At 34.9% G+C, this 24067-nt stretch overlaps 3 protein-coding genes and 1 long non-coding RNA gene across 4 annotated transcripts; 2 read left to right on the top strand and 2 right to left on the bottom strand.

Annotated features, from left to right (window-relative positions):
* The first annotated feature begins 825 nt into the window (after positions 1 to 825).
* Positions 826 to 3459, top strand: LOC140983101 (calcium-binding protein CBP-like). Its single transcript, XM_073450019.1, has 4 exons — positions 826 to 1322; positions 2706 to 2752; positions 2842 to 3017; positions 3125 to 3459. The coding sequence occupies exons 1-4, from the start codon at positions 857 to 859 to the stop codon at positions 3246 to 3248; spliced, it is 813 nt and encodes a 270-aa protein (XP_073306120.1). The 5' UTR covers positions 826 to 856; the 3' UTR covers positions 3249 to 3459.
* Positions 3460 to 4244: 785 nt separating this feature from the next.
* On the bottom strand, positions 4245 to 10382 carry LOC140983095 (uncharacterized). The gene is made up of 11 exons (XM_073450006.1): positions 8051 to 10382; positions 7626 to 7865; positions 7351 to 7480; positions 6964 to 7116; positions 6644 to 6861; positions 6494 to 6563; positions 5976 to 6182; positions 5382 to 5620; positions 5226 to 5304; positions 4998 to 5138; positions 4245 to 4596 (listed from the first exon to the last, which is right to left on the bottom strand). Exons 1-11 carry the CDS (start codon positions 10162 to 10164, stop codon positions 4393 to 4395), a joined length of 3795 nt encoding a protein of 1264 aa, XP_073306107.1. The 5' UTR covers positions 10165 to 10382; the 3' UTR covers positions 4245 to 4392.
* Positions 10383 to 13364: 2982 nt separating this feature from the next.
* LOC140983080 (cytokinin dehydrogenase 9-like) lies at positions 13365 to 18195 on the bottom strand. Its single transcript, XM_073449986.1, has 5 exons — positions 15958 to 18195; positions 15681 to 15808; positions 15336 to 15596; positions 14989 to 15251; positions 13365 to 14666 (listed from the first exon to the last, which is right to left on the bottom strand). The coding sequence occupies exons 1-5, from the start codon at positions 16625 to 16627 to the stop codon at positions 14333 to 14335; spliced, it is 1656 nt and encodes a 551-aa protein (XP_073306087.1). The 5' UTR covers positions 16628 to 18195; the 3' UTR covers positions 13365 to 14332.
* On the top strand, positions 17257 to 18455 carry LOC140983091 (uncharacterized). The gene is made up of 4 exons (XR_012176382.1): positions 17257 to 17355; positions 17661 to 17744; positions 18035 to 18115; positions 18189 to 18455. It is a non-coding gene; the product is annotated as an uncharacterized lncRNA (long non-coding RNA).
* The last annotated feature ends 5612 nt before the right edge of the window (positions 18456 to 24067 follow it).

The following is a 24067-nucleotide window of genomic DNA, read 5'->3' as shown; positions in this document are numbered from 1 at the left end:
TTAATTAGAGAATTGAGTTTTCCGGGCAGCATAGCATTTTGTGTTTTAAACATCTTTAATGATTTCGTACAATGGTTGAGTCAGAAGTCCCATCTTGCAAGCTGTCCAATTGGGTGAGCTTACTTGAAGATAATACGCGTTGACTTCCAGTACATACGCGTTGACTTCCAGTACCCACGTTAACCATAAGAATTAAGATCGACAAGCCGTTTTACACATGGCTGAAGGGGCCATATATAAATTTATTAATATTCCCCTGGAATTCTACTAAATCTCCAATAATAATTATCATTAGCAATAAGCAATATTTTAAATTAATGCAAAAATTTGTGTGAGACGGTCTCACGGATCATATTTTGTGAGACATATCTATTATTTGGGGTCATCCATGAAAAAGTATTATTTTTTATGCTACACTTTTTATTGTGAATATCGGTAGGGTTGACCCGTCTTATAGATTAAGATTCGTGAGACCGTCTCACGAGAGACCTACTCATTAAATTAATGAGAACTCATATTATTGAAAAATCAAAAGATATATTTGGAAATATAAAAATTAATGTTCTAATTAATGGGCCACGCGTTTATTTTATAATAACTTGAAGAAATATAGTAATAGATTTAATATATTGGAATCCTTAAAAAAAAAAAGATTTAATATATTGGACAATAACAATAAAATTAATAACAATAATATAGAAATTGATATTAAATTATATTTAACAAGCAATTTTATAAGCCAATGGTAAATTCGTGATATCGTCCAATTCGAGGGCCAACGAAGCAACCTTTGCTATATAAAGTGACACAAAATAATTCGACATTTCATTTACATTTACGTGTCTAAGTGATCATCATGTCCAACTATCCCAACCAGAATCCCTCCGGTTACCCCTACGGCCATCCGCCGCCGTCTCAATCATATTCATATCCATCCGCCCCATACGGCCATCCCCCACCCGGAGGTCCACCACCTCACAACCAGTCATCTCCTTACGCGCCCGTTTCCTCTCCGTACTCAGCGCCTTCAGCTCCTCCCAGTAACAATTATGGTGCTCCCCAGCAGTCCTATGGCGGTTATCCTACGCCGCCTCCGTCTTCGCTGTACGGTAGCCCCTTCTCCGCGTTGACGCACTCGGCTTTTCCTCCGGGGACGGACCCTAACGTGATCGCGTGCTTCCAGGCGGCGGATCGGGATGGAAGTGGGTTTATCGATGATAAGGAGCTTCAGAGTGCGCTTTCGACCTACAATCAGAGCTTTGGGTTGAGGACTGTTCATCTTCTCATGTATCTCTTCACCAACACTAACACGAGAAAGATCGGTAGGTGATTGTACTCTCTTTTGGTCCGTAATCATGTGATAAAAACTTGAAAATTATTCTCTTTTTCGTTGGTTGCGATCTCATCAAGTCGGAGGCTCGAATCCGCCACGATTGCTATGAAAGGAGATGCTGAAAATAAAACTAAGTGTCGTACACGTTCATGTGTCTGGTGTCGGTTGTTTAATTGTTTGGATTTTCAGTCAGGACGGACTTTTTTGGGATTTGACTGTGACATTAGAGTGTTGTGCATGAAAATAAATTTTTAATTCTGGGATGTTGACTTCAGATCATATCTTGAGAGGTCATTGTTTTATCTCCGTGATAAAATAAAATAAAATGATAGATATTCTTCCATTGTCCAAATAATAGCTTAAGAATGAAGATGCATTAAAATATTATTTGTTAGTGTTATTCGGATAGGAGTTTGATGAAATTGAAAGAGATTAAATAGGATGCAACTCCAGAGAGTCGGCGAGCTGAGTACACGTAATGGAAATTATACCCATCTGCCGGTTACAGATATGTCCACAGCATTTAGAAAAGAAGTTTGCGCTTAGAGATTTTCAGATGATCCCATGTGTAAGAAGCATTTTGGATGCTTTTTACTCTTCTGCCAGCGTCAACGGCATCAGCCCAAGTGGTCAGATCTTTAGGCATCTGCCAGCATCAACAGGATTCAGGGCAGCTTCGAAATGGAGTTCCACTTTGCAGTTAGTGCATGCAGATGAACGATACTCTTTTGTGGAGTCATTTCCTTGAACTTTTGTAAGGCCACATTTCATCAGCTTATATCCATCTATCTACATACAATAGATTTTTATTGGTGAGTGAGTGGGCCTTTGTCTTGGCAGTGGACATGATGGACTTGATCGTCTGAGTGTCGTTTCAATTCGCAATGGTCTAATATCTTTAATCTGATGACACAATCCTTTAGTCCTAGTACAAGGAAAAAGTGAGAATACTGAACATCATAAAATTTGGTTGTCTTGCAGATAGGTCCAAGTTTTTCAATGTGTTATGAGGTGAATTGTTTAAGGCCGACGGTGCTCTTAATGTTTCTATGCTTGCAAGTGCATCGAAAGTTGTCGATATCTTTAAAATATATTTGGAGTGCTCTTAATACTTTTACCCATTTATTTGGATTGTAGATTTATATTGTCATCTTATCAGTCATCTTATCCTTGATTCTCGTGTTTACTTATTTCAATGTCGAATATAGTTGCTTATTGTAAATAATCCAATTTTATTTATCAGTTCAATAGTTATTCTAGATCTTTGCAGTATCAATTGTACGTCTTTATGGATGTTGAGTATTTTAAATATAAATTCTCCGATAAATCTGAAAAGCGTTGGTCAATGGTTTGGTGTCCTGTCTTGAAACAGGTCCAAAGGAATTTACCCAAGTCTTCTACAGTCTTCAGAGTTGGAGGGTTAGTCTCAACTCCTTTATATCTCTGCAATTTGAAAAATACTTCCCTTTAAGTTAAAAATGTGTTTTATCTGATCTCTTTTTGTTTAGGCTATTTTTGAGAGATTTGATAGGGACAGGAGTGGCAGGATTGACTCAAATGAATTGAGAGATGCACTTCTTAGTCTTGGATTCTCAGTGTCGCCGACGGTTCTGGAGTTACTGGTTTCAAAGTTTGACAAAAGCGGTGGCAAAAACAAGGCCATTGAATATGACAATTTCATCGAGTATGACTTATATATCTACATATTCATTTTCTACGTACCATATACCAAGAATATAATAGCAACGCTTACTAAGTTTATGCCTTAAACTTCCATTTTTCCATGGCCAGGTGCTGTCTCACTGTCAAGGGGCTGACTGAAAAATTCAAGGAGAAGGATACCTCGTTTACTGGTTCAGTGACTTTTACATACGAAGCCTTCATGTTAACTGTTTTGCCTTTCCTCATTGCGTAGGGCAAGACACTCAACTTCTGCACTGTGATCTTGTGTTGTTTTGGTCTCATTTTCGTTTTTTTTTCCTTTAATATTTGTTGTTTCCCTTTCTTTTGTGAGTTTGTTAATGGTACTCTGTTGTTTACTTTACGCAGAAATATTTGTAGTCTACCTGGTTACGTGGTAAAGGGTTTCCTCCACTTTTGTTAAAAAGTTGCCTCTTTACTGCTTTTGCATGGTCTGTAATTTTGAATCTGGCCGTTGTCTTAATTTGTACAACATACTCAGCAAGGCATTCCCAATTAATTTGTGTTAAGTGATTTAGTGTTTGATTATTGGACTGCATGTCAAATTTAGGGTTTTATGAATAACTCGTCCACGCGCTGTTTGCGAGTTCAATTTTTTGTTACATAAATTAAAATTTTCATGTAAAAAAAATAGATGTCCTGAGAATTCTAAAAATCACATCAAAACATTGTTTTGTTTATATAATGGTTCCAGTATTATATATAATTAATGATGTTTGGCATTCGTTGCAGTCTTTTTTTATAGTTAATTTGATTTAAATATGCGTAATATTATAATTGTAAAAATTAATGAATAATCAATTTGAAATGATTATATATAATAATTTGAATTAATTATATTTAAATGAGATTATATCATAATTGAGAGAATGATTAAAATGTAATTTTGAAATGATTAATTAAAAGAAGAAAAAAATCAAAATAAATCATGACATCAAATAATGTGCGCCTATTATGCTCAAATTTAATAATAGTAAAATATATAGATGAGCAAGATCCCATTTGTACAAGACTGCAAAGACAACTGGCAACAACAAGACGCATCTCCTTGTATATCATATGCAAAGAAAATCGGAGCAAGCATGCCACTGGTTCAAATGCTCCAAAATCTGGTTTAACAACGTCTTAGATGTGTGTGTGTGTGTGTGTGTGTGTGTGTGATAATACAAGAGAATCAAGAGATTATAATATCAGTGTTAATAGTGACATAACTCTTGAACACACCCTTCATCAAATTGATTGTTTCGTATATGTCCAAAAAGAGCTTCCAAGTGAAGCAGAACAGAGCGACCACGAAATTTAGGGGGTATTTTTTCTAGATGCTGACATATTATACACAGTTCAAATGAAAAACCAATTTAATAGTTGTCCCGCCATCGGTCATGCCGATACCTCCGTCCGTTGTGTCTTTCAGATGAGGTTTCATAACCAGCTTGTCCACCAGACCAGCTTCCTCTTCCAAACGGGGAACTGTAGGACGTTGAGGGGCTTGCAGAATCGCTACTTTTATTGCTATTCGTCGAAACATTCCTCATCTTCTCTTCCTTATCATACTTGGCTCTCTGCAACAAAAAAAAAAGTAAAAAAATATGAATGGTAGGCCATATGTATATGTCATAACCCAATCTTTAGATTTTTGGAAGGAACCAACAGCATCATGATTTAATGATACGACTAACTCTTTCAACCAAGGTTTTTTTGTCCCGCGCCTCACCTGTGAGCATTTTAATACGATCATGTGCATATGATACTTCCAAAATAAATGTAACGAATACGCTCTTTTTTTTTTGTTAGGGGTGGGGTTGGGAGGTAAGTGAAATATAGAGACTATCTGGAATTGCCAGATGATTTCTCCCGATAATCAAGAAAATTACATATATTTCCCCTGTTTCTGGTTTTATTTTTTACTTTTTTCCTGCAATAATATAGAATATAATATAATTTAAATCCATGAATATAACACCTTGGAAGAATCTGAGAGTACACTGTATGCCTCTCCGATGATTTTAAATAGCTTGTCAGCATCACTGTGGATTTTCTCACCAACATCCTTCCACGACGTCCCATCGTCTCCTACATCACTCTTGATCAAGAACTGACTAGCCTATGTGAGCACAAATTTCGTCAAAGTTAGCAAATACCAAGTAGAAGTTAACCAACTTGAATAAGAGAAGGCACAGAAGGCAAATACCTTATCTGGATGATGTCTGAGAGCTGCCTTTCTGTAAGCTTTCTTAATCTCAGATTCTGTATCAGATGCTTTGATTCCTCTGCAGGTATGAATTTAGATTAATTGGCGACATTCTCAATGAGGATAATGGAAAAGTAACATGGTTACTGAACTTACAAAATGAGGTAAAAATTCAAAGGAATTTCCTTTTTTGCTTGCTCTTCAATTTTTGAAAGTAGTCGATGAGCTTTTCTTAAATCCTTTGTGTTGCTTCCACCTGATCTATTTTGAGAACGGGACTGCCGAGTCTTCTCTTGTGATCGACTTTCAAGAAGAGAGATCAGTTTCAGCAGATCATAAGTTGACTGCTTGTAGTCTCTGATCGTCTCATGTAAAGTGGCTCTCCTAGATATTGCCTGCAAAGTTCATGTAAGTAAACATGCCAGCAAGAGAGAGCCATTAAAATAACATGAAACGACACAAAAAGGGTTGCATTTTATCATGTTTTCAAGGCCATCCATCTTCGAGTATATTCATAGGATGGTCAAAATATAATCAAAATGCAAAAAAAAGTGGATTTTCTACAGCACAAGGAAAAAAATCGACTGGTACCAATAAACAAGTATCATGTGTTCTACGAAAAAAGATAGTGATTCAAAGCATGACTCCAAAAAATATGGATAACATAAAGGTGAGAAATGGACACGGTTAACTAACTTTATCTTATGCCAAAAATTTCTAGTGGCTTTTTGGCTATGTATGTAGCCGAACCTTTTGGTAATTTTCATCCAGAGCAATGGCTACGCTACAATCTGCAATTGCATCAATAATCTGGCCAATTGATTGGTATGCAGCGGCACGATTGCAGAAGCAGATAGCCATAAAAGGGCGTGAATCAACACTTTTCGATATAGCAGCATTGTAATGCTCCACAGCTTCTGTATACCTTCCAGACTGAAAGGCTTCGTTTCCAGATTTCTGTAGTGACCAGAAAAAAATTGATCATAATCCGTTAGAGATGACAAATTACTAGGTAGTTACAAGATTTCGGTAAATCCGTCTCAAAAGAGAGAGAGAATATGCAAATGTAGTGGAGCAGGTGCATTAGCTGATCTGAAAAATTAGAAAATAGAACTCTAACATCAAGGTAAATAGCAAAAGCTAAGTTGATAGTTCTACGACGAAACATGGAAGGAGCAAATACTTCAAGAATATTAATAACAAAACCCAAGTGCATCAGAACAGGTCAAAAAACATGTTCATAGATATAATTAGTAGGTGTACCATACCTTCAGGTGTAAAAGTTCACGTATAGATGAAGCTAATGTACTCGCAGATTCTTGAGTTATGTCTCCTGACCTGCACATTGAAATATCAAGGTCTCAATAAACTTTCACAGTGAGGATGCAAACACTGTGTTTAAGGCAAATCAGGTTTACTTGGTGGTGATGGGCATATTTTCTACTTGTTGTACCAAATCAAGAGCCACCTCAAGCCTTCCCAGATGATAGTGGGACTTGGCCTGAAGATACCACCTCCAGAACCTCACATAAGAACTTTTGCAGCTTCGATCATCCAGATGATCAGATGTGAAGTTCTTTTCCGCAATCTCAAGAGTTTGCCCACACAGTTTAATCAATTCATGATACATCCGCAACTGTTACAATAATACTGAAAATTAGAGATCCTCTAAGTTTAAATTCAGGTTGTGATTCAACAAGCAAAATGCAAAACTTCGAGATATTGAATTGGTACATACAAAGCACAGAGCCCTTCCTTTCAACTCAAGTAATTTCTCTGAGTAAATGCTTGTTGACAAGGCCTCTGCAATGTTCTTCAGAGCACTATTTACAGCATCATGAGATCCTTCTTTCAAGAGTTTGTCAGACTCATGCATAAGGTTGGAAACTCTCTGCCAACAACAAATTTTTTCAATAAAAAATGATTCAGGAAATGCCAACTTTTTTCTTTTTTTAGATGCCAAAGATAACCAAACACAATCAAAACAGACACAGAATCTACCATTAAACTGCTTCCTTTATAAAATTTCTTAGATAAAAGAAAGCATAAATACCTTGAATATTATGCTCAAACGCGTCATCAGAACAGTAGGTAAACAAAATACTGAATAACAATAATGTCCCACCTTTGCACTTTGTAGGCCATCAGCAGCTTCAATTATAACTCTCCTGTCTAAGCACACACTAGTCCCTGATTCCAAGCATTTATGGTAACAATTAATTGCGTCTTCAACTTCACCCAATAGCAAATAACAACTACAATTTACAAAAAAATAAAATACATTACAAGGTCTATCAGCAGTTACACAAATTAAGAGAGAGAGAAAAGTGGTTGAACATAGTTATTAAAAAGACTTGAGACTGAAAACAAGAAAGAAAGACTAAAAGGAAAGCTACTTACGTCCCAGCCCTTAAGATAACCTTAAAAAAGTTCGAGTCTAAGGCTGCAGCCTGTGTACAATCACAGATGGCTTCTCGCATCCTCCCTAGAGTCATTCTTGTGGCAGCACGGTTGCTGTAGCAGAGCGATAGCGGTTTCATGGAACATTCAAGGTTATTGGTACATGGGGTAGAATTTATACCCATCGTGTAAAACTCCTCGGCTTTAGAAAATTTCCTAGCTTGGTATGCCTGGTTTCCCCTGGGTGAGATTATAACAATTTGCTTAAGTATAAATTACTGTGCACAATAATGATCAATACAAAATTGAATCCCAACTAAACAGGCAGAGGAAGCATTTATCGTAGAATTAATATGAGAAGAATAAAGAATAAGCATGAAAAAATTATCACAAACGGAGGGAAAATTACTACTACAAAACTTTACCTTATTCTCCAGTGCTGACAAGTGTCATGAGTCTCAGTACCTTCAGAGCCTGGCCGAGAATTTTCTTGGTCAAAAATTTCGCCTTGGACTGCATGATTTGAACCAACTTTCAGTTTATACTTTTTCTTGTATTGATGTCTTATTGCTGTTAAACCATCTTGTGCAGGTAATGAAGTAGATAAATTTAAATTGCTCTCATCGTCATGAGACTTTTCATTATCCTCCACAAAATCTTTTTTAATCTCAGCATGTTCCCCTTTATCTCCTGAATCTGTAGCTGCAGGTGGTGCTTTGCTGCATTCACTAGTTTGATAAGGAGAAAAATCCATAGGGGAACCACACCTGGGGGATTCCTGATTTTGCTGGGAAACGTATACTTTATTCTCGTGATCCTTGCCAGATAACTGTTGCATCACAGTTCGTTCTCTTAACTTTCGATTTGCCTTCTTCAATTTTTTACTTAAAATGTATTTCCTATTTGAGTTACTGGCCATGTGATCAACACTTGAAAAGGAGAACTTCAAATCCATATCAGATGAATCCAATCCAGCTAACTTTCTGGTAAGGTTAATCCCATCATTCTCATCTTTATTCATAGTCGAGACATGAAAACATTCTCCACTTTGACAACTTTCAATTTCAACAGATGAGAAAAAAGATGAAGTCTTATTTAACTCAGTATTATCATGAGACAACTGACTCTGATCTGGAGTCTTCTCACTCAAATTTGTCAGATGATTTTCTTTCATCAAACCATAAATTTTCTGATTGCTTCCAAACACAAACACATTATTTTCATTGGCGAGTATGTCGCTTGTGAATTTTGTTGTCTTGCCGGCGCCGGCTCCAGAACTATCAATGTTCAATCGCTTTATCTCATTGGTTAATTTAAAAATGTGGCCTTCCTCAAAACCACAGTCTGTATTACAATTACTAGTAGATTTTCCATTTCTGCACGGTCCAATTTTGTAGTTGTGCTCCACAAAACGTTTGCAGTCTTCAGCTTTTTCCCTGTTCAATTGATTCATCTCATAAACAAGCTTAGTACTTCCATCACTGCTGAATACATCCCTGCCTCTCAAACCTCCAAAGGTAAAAACACCATTGGGACAACCGTTCTGAAACTCAGTATCAAAACCTGTATTTTCTATACCCCCATCTTTAACATCAGATGAACAACCATTATTACAGGTGGGATTTTTCTCGAAATCTATATTTATTTTGGAATCACTAAATGAACCAAACATATACTTTATATTATCTTTTCCAATACCATCAACAGAGTTAGAAGAAAATCTGACGCGAGGAGGGGAAACCTTTTTGGAATCTCCATAAGAGCCCAATTTAATTTCAGCCATCACATTAGGTACTACATTTCGAACTTCTTTATCGATTACATCATTGACCAATAGTTTTCCAGGATTTTGACTTCCAGAATTACCCGGATCAGATTCATTCCCACAAGCACCAAACACAAAATTTGCACTTCTAACTTTGCCAAACTCTTCAGCACTCTGTTGCCATCCATTTTTCTCTACATAGTGTTGGTCTAACTCCACACAAGAAGTGGAGTCAAACTTATCAGAACCAAAAACATAAATTTTAGGGGACTCATCTACTTTCACCGTAGGGCAGCCAGCCTTCGTATCACAAAAAATAGAAGTACCGTTTTTCAAGCTAGCACCCAAATTTGAGCTACTTCTGTCAGAGGCAAAAGGAAATTCTCCACCTTTTGAGTGTGAATTAGATGTTGAACTAATCGTACTAGAACCAAAATAGGATGCCTGATTCACCGAACTCCCAAATTGTTTCGATTTTCCATTTATCTCAGCATTCCTTCCACTCTCAGATGATCCCAAATTTTCATCACAACCCCCCAACACATTCCTCAACTCACCATCAGCTTTAAGTTCCATATTAAAACCATTTAACCCCAAATCAATCTTCGAAGAATTTAGAACACAACGAGAAGCTCCCATCTGTTCTCTACTCATCCTTTTCAGCCTCGGTTTCATTCTACCTGAAAGATTAGTAATTTCGGATCCCATTTTCGAGCAATCAAATCCAGCTGTATTGCTTGAACCGGATGCAAAATCGAAAGGTCCCCAAGACATTGAATCCCGGTTGGTTTATCAATCTGTCTTGGGCATTTCGTCAAAAGCGGGTTGTGCTGTTGTGATCGGCGGCGACATCTTTTCTCTGAATTTCAGGGCTTCGAGAGTCGAAAGTTTGAAAATTTTTGCGCCCTTCGGGTTTCCTGGAATCGGAAGGGGTGTGTCCGGGTAAACCCGTTTGGTTGCCCAATGAACTTCCACCCCGAACCGAAAAATTCTAGAACCCGCCAAGCATCGTGGTAATTTCACATAATTTTATTTATATATTTTCAATTAAATAATTTCATTCGAAAACGTAAATAAAACTTGTCAATTAATGTCAAACTAAAAGCGCATGTTAAATAAAGCTTCAGCGCCTTTAAGCTTAAACATGATTAAGCGTGATTTTTTTAGAATAATGGTTTTATGCATGTCTAAGAAGGCTCACATTATTTTTTGTTAAATTACATGAATAAACATATATCAACAATGCTATATTAGTAAATAGAGTGAAAAAACATTTTGGTACATTATAAGCACAAAAAATATTAACATTTTGCATTTCATTCTACGTCGTTTTCGTGTTTATATGGCTTGTTTGTATCATATTTTCTGGTTATTCGTTGATATTGAATTCATTGAAGATTATGAAGTTTAAAAACTACGAAAAACGTACGCTCTGACCCACGTTACTGCGTGTGTCAATGTAAATTGAAGATATATGAAGTTAAAAATTTCTGAAAAACGCACGCTAACTCACACTACCGTGGATTTGAATGTTGGTCGATAGTATAAAGTACATACCAACACGTGTAAGTATACAACTATGTGCGGGTTATGGCAAAGCTAAAGAAAAAAATTTCTTAACAACCCATGCATCAACCTACTCGAGCATGCCTCCGAGCGTGGGTTGAAATCCTGAAAAATATGTAGAATCACGAAAATTAAAGAAAAATCCAAATTTTGAATCATATATGTTCCAAGCTCGATTTTCATGATTTCAATCATAGGACTATTTTTTGGTATTTTTAAAGGCTTTTCAATGGAAGTATCAAATATAAAAACCCAAATTCATGGAAGAGACTTTTGACGCTTTACATTGGAGTTTAGGTTTTGGAAGAAAGGAAGCACCGAGAGAGATTCACGCCGTTCACTAGGCATGCTAAACAAGGTGGTTCAACCAGGAACGACGCCATTGAGAACTAGTTCAAAACCTGTTATTACGAACCGGAATCGAAATCAGCCCAAACCAATTAGAAAGTGGTTTGGGTTGGTTCTTTAAAAATGAACCGGGACCGAACTGGACCGGTTCCACGCGTAATTTAAATCGGTCCGTAACCAAAATCTAAACCGGAAGCGTAACGATATCCATTTACTATTTTAAAAAAAATTTAAAAAATGTTATAAGTTGTTCCGCGTATATATATGTTGGGCCCAACGAGTCTATCAGCTCTTTGGCCAAATCTGCTGAATTAAATTGCAGATTGGCCCCCAAATTGTAATTTATTTTAATTACATATTAATCCTTTTATATATATATATATATATATATAAATAGATATTCATTTGTTACAAATTCTATCATTCTCTCAACTTCAATTCTCTTATTTCTAAATTCTAACTTCTAACAATTATTGTAATTCTATATGGTTTACTTCAATTATTTCAATTCTATTGTCTCTCCAACTTTATTTATCTTTTTTCCGCCATATAATTTATTTTATTTGTATTCTAAAATAATTTACTAATTTTTGTGATGGCCTCTTCTTCAAGCCATTGTGGTGGTGCTCGTAGAAGTGGTGCTAATGTTAACATGATTATGGAGTTTTAAGAAAATTTGAACTTCGAGAATTATGTTGGTGACGATTTTGATGGCGGAAACAGAGAAGAACATTTGGCTGGCGTCGTCGGGGGCATTGGAGATTTAATTGGTTCCATTGGGACAACCACCACGACTGAGAGTAGGGCGTCTAGACATACAAAACAAGGTAAATTTTGGGATCACCTTGAAATCCACAAAAACAAGGTATCAATGATTTTGTTGCAATTTGTAAAGTATGCAAAACTTCTTATGAATATATAACGGATGGTTCTAATTGTGGCACCAGAACGTTAAGAAAACACTTGATTAGAAAACAATATTTTGACGAACAAACTTTACAGTCATGTGATAGAGGACCAACCTAACAACAAGTAAATCCTAGAACTATATCAAATTTTGTAATAACTGCTAAAATTTCTTGTAGAGCTCTTGTTAGATTTGTAATTAGATATGAACTACATTTTATTTATTTGTGAACATGATGATTTTATCAAATACCAACACTATCCAATCAGGTTTTCTTAATGTTTCTAGTTATACACTTAGAAAATATTTTGAAATTTATAATTAAAGAATACAGAAAATATTAGTTGATCATCTTTCAAAAATTAAGTGCATGGTTAGTTGACAACCAATGTTTAATTTAGTGTTTAAAATGAATCTTATCTTATAATTACATGTCATTAAATTGTTATATATGGTGTTTGCAAAAAGAGAATTTTAGCTCTTGAATATTTAAATGAAACAAACTGGTTATACAATTGCTAGATATATCATAAATATTTGTAGATATCATAATGTTGAGAATATAATTATGCCCATACATTAGACCATGCATCAAACAATAATATCGCGATAAGAAAATTAAATATCATTATCAAACCGATGTTAAATGGTGAATTATTTCATGATAGATGTGTATGTCATATAATTAACTTATGTGTCAAAGATGGTTTCTCTGATAATAGTTGCAATTCGACAGAAAAATACAAATCTTGTGGTAAATTGATGCGTCAAAAAAAATATGATAAAGAATTTAAACATTTATGTGAAAGTAATCGTGTTAAACATAAAATGTTTCTTACTATAATTGAAAGTCGTTGGAATTCTCTTTATCATTTGTTTAATACAAACATTATTATATAAAAATTTGCTCAATCTGTTTTATAATTTTATTGTTGCGTTTTCTTTTCAACTTGAAGAAATTGATTGAGATCTTATTACTAAATATATTGCTTTATTAGATGCAACTGAAAAAATTTTATGGTTTTATTATCCTACCACTCCCCTTTTCGTTATTTTTATTTTCAACATGTTCTATAAATTTTTTTGAATATAGAGATAATGAGATTTTATTAAGCATGGAAGAGAAATTAAAAAATATTTGGAGGTACTCATAAGACAGTCGCAAGGTGGATATGACTGAGCAGCTACCTGAGCGTTTGTCTCCTGCAACAAGAGATGCTTTGGTCAAAGAAAATATGGAAGCTCCTGTTACCGGCGACAACGTTATGCTGACTGAAGGCTTTGGAGTTACAAATGACACAACCAGTAGGATTTCATGTGCAGGTGATTTCACCGACATGGAGGCACATTTGCATGCATGATGCCCAAGAATATGAAGATTTAGATGATAAAAATTCTGGACCGTATGCTTCTTTTGAAGTCATTCCAGAAGTTGGTAAAACCAATGATAAAGGCAATGAGAATGTTGAGGAGCATGTGACCCCGGCCACCTGGAGATTCTTGTGAAGCAATATACATGGAGGCTTCTCCCACAGCTGACGAAGTTATAAGGGCTGGAGGATTTGGAGCTACAGATGATATCAGTAGTTTCCTTCCAGTTGCACGTGATTTCACTGATTTTGAGGCCCATATTCGTGATGTTGAAGACTATGAAGATTTAGAGAAAGATACTGCTCGGCCTGGTCTTGGCTGGACTAATAATTCAACATGAATATTTTGCAATCACAAGTTTATGCTGAATAACTTGTTGTTTGTGATAGATAGTACTGCTTCATTCTACTTAAAAGTCCTTTTTAAATGTTCAAGTGATCTGTCTGTCAATGATTTCTGATTTCCTTTATGGACTTGCGGCTGATTCAGCCCTACCTTTGAGAACAATGCGTCTTATCTTTGAATAGCTCTTTAAACATTAACTATAATTTAATTTAATATAGTCTATAGTAAGATTAACAAAGCATAAAAGCGAATTTTTGCTTTTATCTCTGAGATCAGTAGTTAATATAAGTGCGAAATGCGAATATGTTGAGCCGTAACAGAGATTGATAATTTGAAGTTCTACGTCATTTACATTTATGAGGCTTTATCAATGTGCCTTGAGCTATAACACAAACTGATGTATCTTTAAGGTTGCTGTTGGTCAAAGGAATGTACTCTTTGAAAGATTCCTTGTCCAGGAGCTAAAATTGCGAGGGGATCATAAGTCAATTTCCTTCTGAAGAATGCTTCCCAGTGAATGCCAAAGTGAGCTTTCCACTCTTCTTGAGAGCTATAATGAGGCAAGTACTGTTTGATACCAAGATCTGACTTTTCACAAAATTTTAGAATTTTGTTGTTTTGGGACAAAATGTGGTCCAGACCGTCTTTTCCGGTGGAAGACGGTCTTGCCGAAGATAGGAACGCGACTAGGTAGAAAACATCCTCCTCGGGTGTAATTAAAGATGTTTCCTTTTTCCACCTACGAGAATGAAAAGGCTCGAAATCAAAGAACATATTTTGGAACAAGATGTGATTTTAGTGAAATTATGATGTCTTTTTGATGTGTTACTAGAAAGTGGTGATTGTAATCTAATTAGCATAAGTTAGAAGAATTTTAGCCCTTAGGCTATTATGTCTGGTATTGTGCAAGCCTTTATAAAGTAGCCTCGAAAATATTGTGTTGTTTTACGTTTTCTCTTCACTTTTAATATTTTAAATTAAACCAGAGGAACCCATATTGTGAAATTGAACTGGGAGATATATTTTTCATTTTAGAGGTTTATGTGTTCTAAGATTGGTACCTCGATTTGTCTATTGGATAGATCAGTACAGGACCGTTACTGGTGTCATTAATAATGTTGCCGAAAACTTCTTGCGCGAAGTTATGAATCTTGCTTCTTGGAATGAGAAGATTTAGCCATGGGTGCGGCATATCCCACAAACCCTTTTCTTGGAGTTTTATTTCAGACACATGAACTCTGTCTAAAAAATCTACATAAGAAACTTCTGACAGGAAGAGAGTGGAAGGGATGTTACTTAACCCCGATAAAAGGGTATCAATATCCTGCATTTTGAAGAACAGTAGAGAAGACTAAGCAACTTTTAACCATATTTTAAGTGCTACTGAATATGAAATAAAATTTCTTGCCTTATCGATATGATCTGTCTCATCCGGATTAAAGTATTTTGCAACTTCAAGGCAAAATAGAATTTTATCATCGGAAATGAACTGGTTGGCCTGGACTGGATCTTTGGGATTGAAAGATGATCTCCAGTTATTTAGTAAACCAGTTCTATTTATAATGACAAATCCTTCTATATAATCAAAAGATCCTTCAGCAGATATTAGAAGCTCCTGGTCGTGAATGAATAAAGTAAAGTCCGAATAAAGTGCCCTGATCCATTTAACCTATGAGAAGAGATATTTTTTAAATTACGAAATGATGGCTATAAAATGTATTGTGACTTCTGCAATGACCTTTATGCATAGTACCATTTTGGGGGCTGGCTCAAGGGCGATTCTGGCTTTGGTGATGATACCGAATTGTCCAAGTCCTCCAAGTACAGCATGGAAGAGGTCAGTATTATTATTTTTTGAACAAGTTAACACTTCTCCCCTACCTACATAAAATGAGTAAGATGAGCACCTTTTAATTTTTTTGCCCGCATTAATACTTTTAATTGTCAAAATACTCTTGCGCATAAACCATAAATTTGTTTGTATCACTTTTTTATCACCAGAAATGGTGCATTGCATGTATAGCTCCAACCTGTTACTACTTCTAGTTGGTAGACATTGTTAATCTGTGGTCCGTGCCGAAATGCTTGCCCACTGATTCCAGCATTTGATAAAGTGCCCCCAACTGTTAGATGAAGATAATCAGTCCATGATTTCGGAGCCAATCCTTTTTCAAGACTAGCATGGAGGATGCTAATCCAAAGTTGTCCAGCTGATACATCGACATAGGGACATTTTCCAATGTGAAAACTCATTTCCGGCATCTGTAGAGATTCCATGTTAATAACAACACCACCATATGCCTGTGCTTGGCCTTCTAGGGAGTGACCACGTCCTCTAGCTGCAACTGTAAGTTGTGAACTTTTATCCATACAAAAAATATATTTAATGATAGAGGAAATATCGGAAATGGATTTTGGGTATAAAACTGCAGATGGCATTAGATGGTATCTATTGCCAAAGTCCTTGGCTGCATGATCGATGTTCTCAAAACTTAAGTGCCCATCAAATGTCAGGATTCCTATTGTAGATGGCATGATCGATGGGACCAAGTGTGGAGACTCAGTAGTGGAAACAAAGTTGTGGTTAGAAAAAGGGTGCTCTCTATGGATTGCGAAGCCATGCAAGAAAAATAGTAGAACTCTGAAGACTAGAACTTTTTGTTTGAAGCTGTTATGATATTTAGAGTGAACATGTCTCATAGTTCTACAAATTGAAGGGGAACGAAGAGAAGATTAGATTTTGAATAATAAACTAAGAAGTGAACAATATGGGAGAGACTTTAAAGAGTGGTTTAAGCAGTTAAGAAATGCTTTGAAGTGGATATGGTAGAATATTTTGTTTAGAAATGAGCGCTTGAGGATTTTTCTTAGCCATCCTTAATTTCTTAATGGAGATGTATATATAGAAGAAAAAGGAGACCTACCACTTTACAGGATCAGCTTTGATTTTATACTATGCTACACCTAGTATTAAACCGAAGCAAATTCATTTCAGTTGGGTTATGTGCGACATGCTTGAGCAGATACGGATCCAGAAATTTGGGATACGAAAAGAGATGAGAAGATGGGATATGAGGTGAGTGACAATTGAATCTTAGGGGGAAAAATATGCACATATACTTTTTTAGCTTTCTTGAGCAAACAGATTGGTACCATTATACCCCAGTAGTAAGTCCATTGTTTCACTACTTTTTAACTTCAATTTGGCCAAATACGATTCTGCATGCTTTTGTACGATAAATATTCTATGTTCTCAAGGTACTTACCTTTTTAACTATGGAATCAATGAGTTCCATTCACCCCTAATTTCTACCCTCCATTGATTGTACAAACTAATGTCATACTCCATGAAAAACTCAGGTTCGCTGGAGATCGAAAACTTTAAGATGGCCCCTACTGGATGCCTCAGAGCATCACTGAAACAGAAAGTGAGAATCCTGTTTTAGCTTTTTGCCTCTTCTGTGATGTAAGTTTTTGGCTAAATATGCCTGGTATTTTTTTTTCTTTAGCTTTTTCTTGAAAAAGTAAAGGCCCGAATATTCTGCACTTCAGACACAAAAAAAGTCCATGTTTGATCATATTTTATTAGTCCAGTTGCTTCAAACTCCATCAAGCATATTGTTTACTTACTTTTTCTTTGACTGGAAAAATTGTTGTTTGACTTTGATAGCTATTCAGATTAGAAGAATTGTATCATTTGCATGGATTGATATTGTGTTATATGTTTGGATAGAAAACTATACAAGGCATATCTGGTGGCATTGTTTTATCATCAAGTAACCTTCCTATGCGTGGAATGTAAAACGTCTAAATTCTTGTAAATAAAGTTGAATGCTTATGTCTCTGAGTTTATTTTTAAAAAGTGTCCCCAGTTTTAACTCAAGAACCGAGATAACTCTAGTTTTAACTCAGTAATGTTTTATGATTTACACTAAAACAGAGTTTCACTTATTTTTAGCATTTGGCTTGAGATCCGAGGAAAACGCAACCATATGACTTTTTGTGCGATGACGTTCAATATTTACACAACTTCTACATAATTTCTCTCATTTAGTGTTGTACTTGAGAATCGAAAACTATGTACAAGAACTGTGGTTTTGTATGCAGTTGCGGTTCAAGATTTACTAAACATCAATGGAGTTTTACTTTTGTGTGTAGTCTGTTTGAAGCATTATAATGTCGAATCAGGTAAAAGTGATCGCCCTCTCTGCTTTCGACATCTGTTTGACAATGCTGAAGTGGGGGCCTGGTTGTATATCAGGGGGATAGGACAGATGATCAAATGGAAAGTTGTGGATGTGAAGATCACAATATGAATGTGGGTAACACCGAAAAAAGGGCTTAGTTATCCTTAATTTTGGCTTTTGGAGGGTTGGATTCCAGCACCAGAACCAAGTTTTTTCATGCTTACTCCAATGCTGTGGATGATCCTTTCTAGCCTTCTCTACTTTATAGTTTTTTCCCAGTGTCACAAGTTTTGGTTAAAATATCTCTATTGAATACTCCAGGTTACGACATAAATTTTGTTTCTGACAACAATTATATTTATTTGTCATATGCCTGTTTCATCCCAACGTTTAATGACATCCGGCCATGCCTTGCATGCTTACATAATTACATCCAAGTATTAAAATTTAATGTGCAACTTTTTATTTCTTTGTAAAATTGTTGGTGAATAATCGGAAAGTTAAATCTATCTCGTGATTTTTAAGGTAATCTGTAAGGCAAAAACTTGTGTGAGACGGTCTAACGGGTCGTATTTTGTGAGACAGATATCTTATTTGGGTCATCTATGAAAATGTATTACTTTTTAGGCTAAAAGTATTACTTTTTATTGTGAATATCGGTAGGGTTGATCCGTCTCACAGATAAAGATTCGTGAGACCGTCTCACAAGAAACATACTCAATCTGTAACTATCTAAGTACCAAAGTTTCTCCAATTAAATTGGACTGGTTATGCAGTTATGCGACACATTTTGATACATGGTCACCTTTAAATAACGTGAGAATTTCACATTTTAAAGTAACAATATGTAGCGATATACTCGATTGTGGAAAAGTTTTAAAATGAGATGGACCGGTCCCAAATTATACAAACATTTGAGAATATAGTGAGGCACACATGTTTCTGAAATATGAGCTGTACCTACTTTCCGGACACAAACTGAATATGCGGCAGACGACATATGCCTATAGCCTAGGATAAGCCTGAGCAAATGCAGATATTTAATAAAGTTCAATGCAGCGTGCCACCATGTTGTGTCAAAAAATTTGGTTTATTTTAAATAAAAGATTATACATAATTTTTGTTGAATTAAATTCGATAAGATATGATTTGTTTCTAATTTATTGGGATTAAAAAAGTTTATTACAATTATGTTTAGTAGTACTCGTACGTCTATCTCGAGCAAAAGTCTTAAGCATATAGATATAGGGCAGTATGTGTCACGTTCCCGAACGAAGAAATCTCGAGTATGAAATAACGCTAGGTGTCACGTCCCGAGCCCGGGTCCGCGCCTGCGTGACTGCACGATGGGCCCTTATAGCAACTACTTCGTATTCGTCATCGCTTTACGAAAATGATTAACCCAAGTTGTTATAGAAGTCCATTGTAAGCCATTATAAACTCATTTTAAATCTTTGATTTTTCAGATGTGGGACAAGGGTATCACACTAGGTTGTAGCGCGCTTGCGCTCGTGAACTTACAAATTTTGAGCACGAGAGCATGAAATAAGCTCTGGATATGTAGGGAATGTTAACAAAGTCAAAATTAGGAGGTGTTGGTGTTAAGAACCGTAATTATATGCATCATGTATATATGTATTGTAATCACATTTGTAATATTTGGTCGAATTTTTCTTTTATATGGTATTAAAAAATTACGACGAACGATTTAATATTAGTGAAAACTATGTACAAATGTAGATAACTTATATTTGAAAGATAATATTTTCTCACCATATTTACCAACGTAGGTGGCTCATTTAAATAGTTAATGCAATTTGAACTATAATATTACTGCTATGGTTATATTAGTCTCATTTATGTAATTTGTTTATTTATTTTTATCTTGACAAAGACATCGCCACTACTGGAAGAAATTAAATTTCAAACCCTAAAAAGGGATAGTCTAGTTAGAAAACCACACTATGGAGTCGTCAAAAATTGACGCAAAAAATGTAAGACTAAAAGGATATCTAAAAATTAGAGCCGAACGTTCGTCGTTTTATAAAAAATTATAACTAATGATAGCGATGAACCGCTCTCATAACATTGATGATTATTGCACCAAACAAAAAATATTCAATACGTGATTCAAACAAAAAAATGTGTGGGTCTCATGTGAGACAATATCACGGATCTTAATATGTGAGACGGGTCAATCCTACCCATATTCACAATCAAAAGTAATGCTCTTAGCATAAAAAGTAATACTTTTTCATGAATGACCCAAATAAGAGATCCGTCTCACAAATACGACCCGTGAGACTGTCTCACACAAGTTTTTGCCTAAAAAAATATATTCAATATGTGTGCTATACTAAAAGTATTCTTGTAATCAAAACAATGTGGTGGATTTTTAATCCCAGAAAATCCATGATAATTATAAGAAAATGGTTCATAAAGATAAGTAAATGCGATCGAGTGAATTAATAATTACATATGCTATTTGTTTAAACTAGGTTTGAGTATTTAATTAAGTCCTATAACCATTTTTTTGGTAAAATCTGGATTTTTAAACGTTATTATGTAACGTAATTAATTTTTAATAAAATAAGCTAATTGGTCATGGCGGGGATGACTTTTTTAGTGATATACTTTTAGGAAGTAATAAATTATAAATTTAATTTATCTTGAAATATTGAAAATAATGTGCATCAAAAAGCTTAAAAGATATCAGGCATATGCATTGTGTGCTTCTATAATTTTTTTTATATAATTAATTCGATTTATATTCAAATAACGGTAATATCATAATGATAAAAGTAAAAAATGATCATACTATAATTTGAAATTATTATATCTAAATGGAGTCATACAATAATTGTGAAAACTGCTTATAATTTTGACCCATCGTGGTTGATGGATGTAATTACTGGTGATTTAATTAANAAATAGCGATGGATTTATTATGTCAACCATATAACGCCAACATATAATTTGTGGGTTTGATTGGGTGGTGCGGAATGTGTAGACGTAGCCAATGAATAAAGTCATTGTTTATGGATTTTAATAATATATATAAACTCATTATATTTGTTAAAATACAGTGAGACGATCTCAAAGATTTGTGATGCGGATCTCTTATTTGGGTCATCTATGAAAAATATTACTTATTATGCTAAGAGTATTACTTTTTATTGTGAATATCTGCAGGGTTGACCTATTTCATATATAAAAATTTATAAGATCGTCTCATTAAAATAATTTAACTTTGTGGTATCAAATTATTGTGGTTATTCAAATAGTGCCGGACAAGTGTTTTGCTGGTTGGCCCATCATGTTTGGTGGAAAATTTGAATAGCTATTGCAACAATAATTATTTCTATAAGGATAAGAGGAAAATCTATGTTTTTCTCATAAATCCCTAAATCCAATTTATTTGACATCGATGTTGTCTTAATTGGTTCATGTGACGAGAATAAATTTTATGTTCTATATTAATTAAAATTCATCTAATAAAAAATAAGGATGAAAGTAAAACAAAAAACACCTAATATTTTAGAATGAGAGAAAAAAAGCTCGTTGTTACTCTTAATATGTGTAGTATAACTTTTTTCTCGTCATATGAGTAACGTACGAGAACATCAGTATCAAATAAATAATATTCAATAGATTTAGTAAGGAAAAAAAAAATCAAAGTTATTAAATGAAAACTAAATTAAAACTAAAGCAATAAATTTTTCAAGGTATGACATAATTAAGCTAGAAAGTGAACTCCGACTCCACCAATTATTATCCTTCCCACATTCTTTATAATAAACAATTGTCCCAACCACATGATCCATCTCTAACGATTAATAACTTAATGGACACTCTATGAAGACTTTGAAATCTTGGAAAGCCTATCTACACTCGTAGCCTTTAGCCTTAGGTTCTCACCTAAAGTAAAAATCTCATTGCATTTTGGGTACTTTTTCATCTCTAATTGGAAAAAAAATAATTTGATTGAGACTCTACCATCACTTATCCTAAGTTAGGTACTCACTTTGAAAAATTGTTTACTTGTTGGATTTTCTATATATATATATATATATATTCACAAAAAGGTAGTTGATTAAATTATTTGTTCAAACTTGATATTGGATTTCAAGGATGAACAAAATTTGTATAAAAACATATTCCATGAAAAAACTTTCAATAATTGTGACAACCACGAGTCGTAGGTTGACCCAACATGAGATTCCGTTATGCCTATGCACCCAACACTTTAAGAATCTAGGTACTTAAGTCTGGAGGTCTTGAGTTCAAGTGTTGGGAGAGATGGAAGAAACCACTTTCCAGGGGTGACATATTCTATGAATGACGGTGTATGGACATAGACTATAACCCATGTTGTACCTACCTACGACTCTAGTGATGTATAGGAATGAACTGAGTCTCTTCTTGTTAGACCAGCTTTACGGCCCATGATCGTTACAATAATCTTCTCAAATAATCTTTTAATTAATGTTAAAATTACAAATTCATTTATGAATGGCAACAACCAAAAAAAATGGTGATTGTAAAGATTTACGAATTAAAATATCATTCAAACTAGTATGTATGCCTGAAGTATGAATTCTTTAGTGCATGCTAATGTACGCAAAATAATAAGTATTGTGAGCCCACGTGAACGTAACTGGCCCTTGTCCCACCCCGCATAATCTTGTGACGAAGCCACCAACATACCAAGTGCTCCACCGATTTATGAAACTAGCTAGATTCTTTTGCTATAGCTTTACAAGGTACTAGGTAGTAGAGTACACTACACCATGGGAAATTTGGAATGCTGACCTTGCTTTCTTGCAGGTTAACTAGTATTATTGTTCACATGGCTAAATCGAAATCCAAATACTCCAAAATAGGATTCAACCTGACACTGGAAATTGCAGGAGAAGTAAGCAGGTAACTAGCACAATGCAAAACTCAATACACTTACCGGCCACTTTAGGGAATCTACGAAAGAGTTTACAGCAATAACAAGAAAGAGCCCAAAATGTGTTTAATAATCTGGAAAAGATTCGTACGAGCTGTACACGAAAAACTTGGAACTAAGGGCGTAAACGAATAGAATCGAGTCGAATTTCAGTAAAAATATAAGGCTAGAATTCAGTATATATCGAACTCTAACACATTCGAACTTTTTTCAAGTAGAACTATATAATTTTGACTCGAGTTCGACTCGAAAAAAGTTCGAATGTGTTAGAGTCCGATAATTCAAATACGAATCAAATATTTATCAAACTGACTCGAAAAATTCGCGAACATGCATGATTCGTTTACAACTCTACTTGGAACCATATTCCAAGATGAATAAAAATCATTAAATGAGATTTGACATTTCCTAAACCCTTGAGAATGAATAGCGAGTCTAACTTTGGAAAATCGGATGACAAGTTATTAAAGAGTTATCAATATCAAGTACCAAGTTGTATGAAAGAAGAGAATCACCAAAAATGACTAAAAGCAGGGACAACGCCGGGGGCAACTTAACCTGATGTTTGCAATGTCAATGTAGCAAGCCAAACAATATTGATTTGTCTGAACATTAGTGCTACTTAAAAGGAATATAATTTATTCTTTAATTATATTTTTTAGATAATATTGTGGATATTGAATTACATAATTTTGTCTTTTTAGATTGTTAAGATATTTGATAAACTCTAGAAATGATAGATTTATTTAAAATAGTATATGTACTAATGAAAATCTTGTTTCCATATGCTGTAGGATTTTATTTAATGAATAAACTCTAAGGCAAAAGAAGCTTATAAATCATCAAACATAGATACTATGATCGATTTGATGAAGCAGAGATTTTAAGATGCCGCGGGAAATCAAACACGACATCAGTAATTTAATAAAGAACTTGGAGCCAAGACATATTAAGTGTTACAATGGAGTGCTGAAGACATTCATTACGACATCTAATCAT

Source organism: Primulina huaijiensis, chromosome 1 (genome assembly GCF_012295235.1).
Source record: "Primulina huaijiensis isolate GDHJ02 chromosome 1, ASM1229523v2, whole genome shotgun sequence".
In the NCBI taxonomy this organism is placed as follows: Eukaryota; Viridiplantae; Streptophyta; class Magnoliopsida; order Lamiales; family Gesneriaceae; genus Primulina; species Primulina huaijiensis.
This window is presented reverse-complemented; position numbering and strand designations above follow the sequence as displayed.

Excerpts from the sequence above, each read along its gene's own strand:
- LOC140983095 (XM_073450006.1), bottom strand. The coding sequence starts at position 10,164 with ATGTCTTGGGGACCTTTCGATTTTGCATCCGGTTCAAGCAATACAGCT. Across the intron at positions 6,183-6,493 it reads GTGAACTTTTACACCTGAAG|AAATCTGGAAACGAAGCCTT; the intron begins GTATGGTACACC and ends TGGTCACTACAG. Across the intron at positions 5,621-5,975 it reads TGGATGAAAATTACCAAAAG|GCAATATCTAGGAGAGCCAC; the intron begins GTTCGGCTACAT and ends TGAACTTTGCAG.
- LOC140983080 (XM_073449986.1), bottom strand. The coding sequence starts at position 16,627 with ATGAGACATGTTCACTCTAAATATCATAACAGCTTCAAACAAAAAGTT. Across the intron at positions 15,809-15,957 it reads CCAACTAGAAGTAGTAACAG|GTAGGGGAGAAGTGTTAACT; the intron begins GTTGGAGCTATA and ends CATTTTATGTAG. Across the intron at positions 15,252-15,335 it reads AGACAGATCATATCGATAAG|GATATTGATACCCTTTTATC; the intron begins GCAAGAAATTTT and ends TTCAAAATGCAG.
- LOC140983101 (XM_073450019.1), top strand. The coding sequence starts at position 857 with ATGTCCAACTATCCCAACCAGAATCCCTCCGGTTACCCCTACGGCCAT. Across the intron at positions 2,753-2,841 it reads ACAGTCTTCAGAGTTGGAGG|GCTATTTTTGAGAGATTTGA; the intron begins GTTAGTCTCAAC and ends CTTTTTGTTTAG. Across the intron at positions 3,018-3,124 it reads GAATATGACAATTTCATCGA|GTGCTGTCTCACTGTCAAGG; the intron begins GTATGACTTATA and ends TTCCATGGCCAG.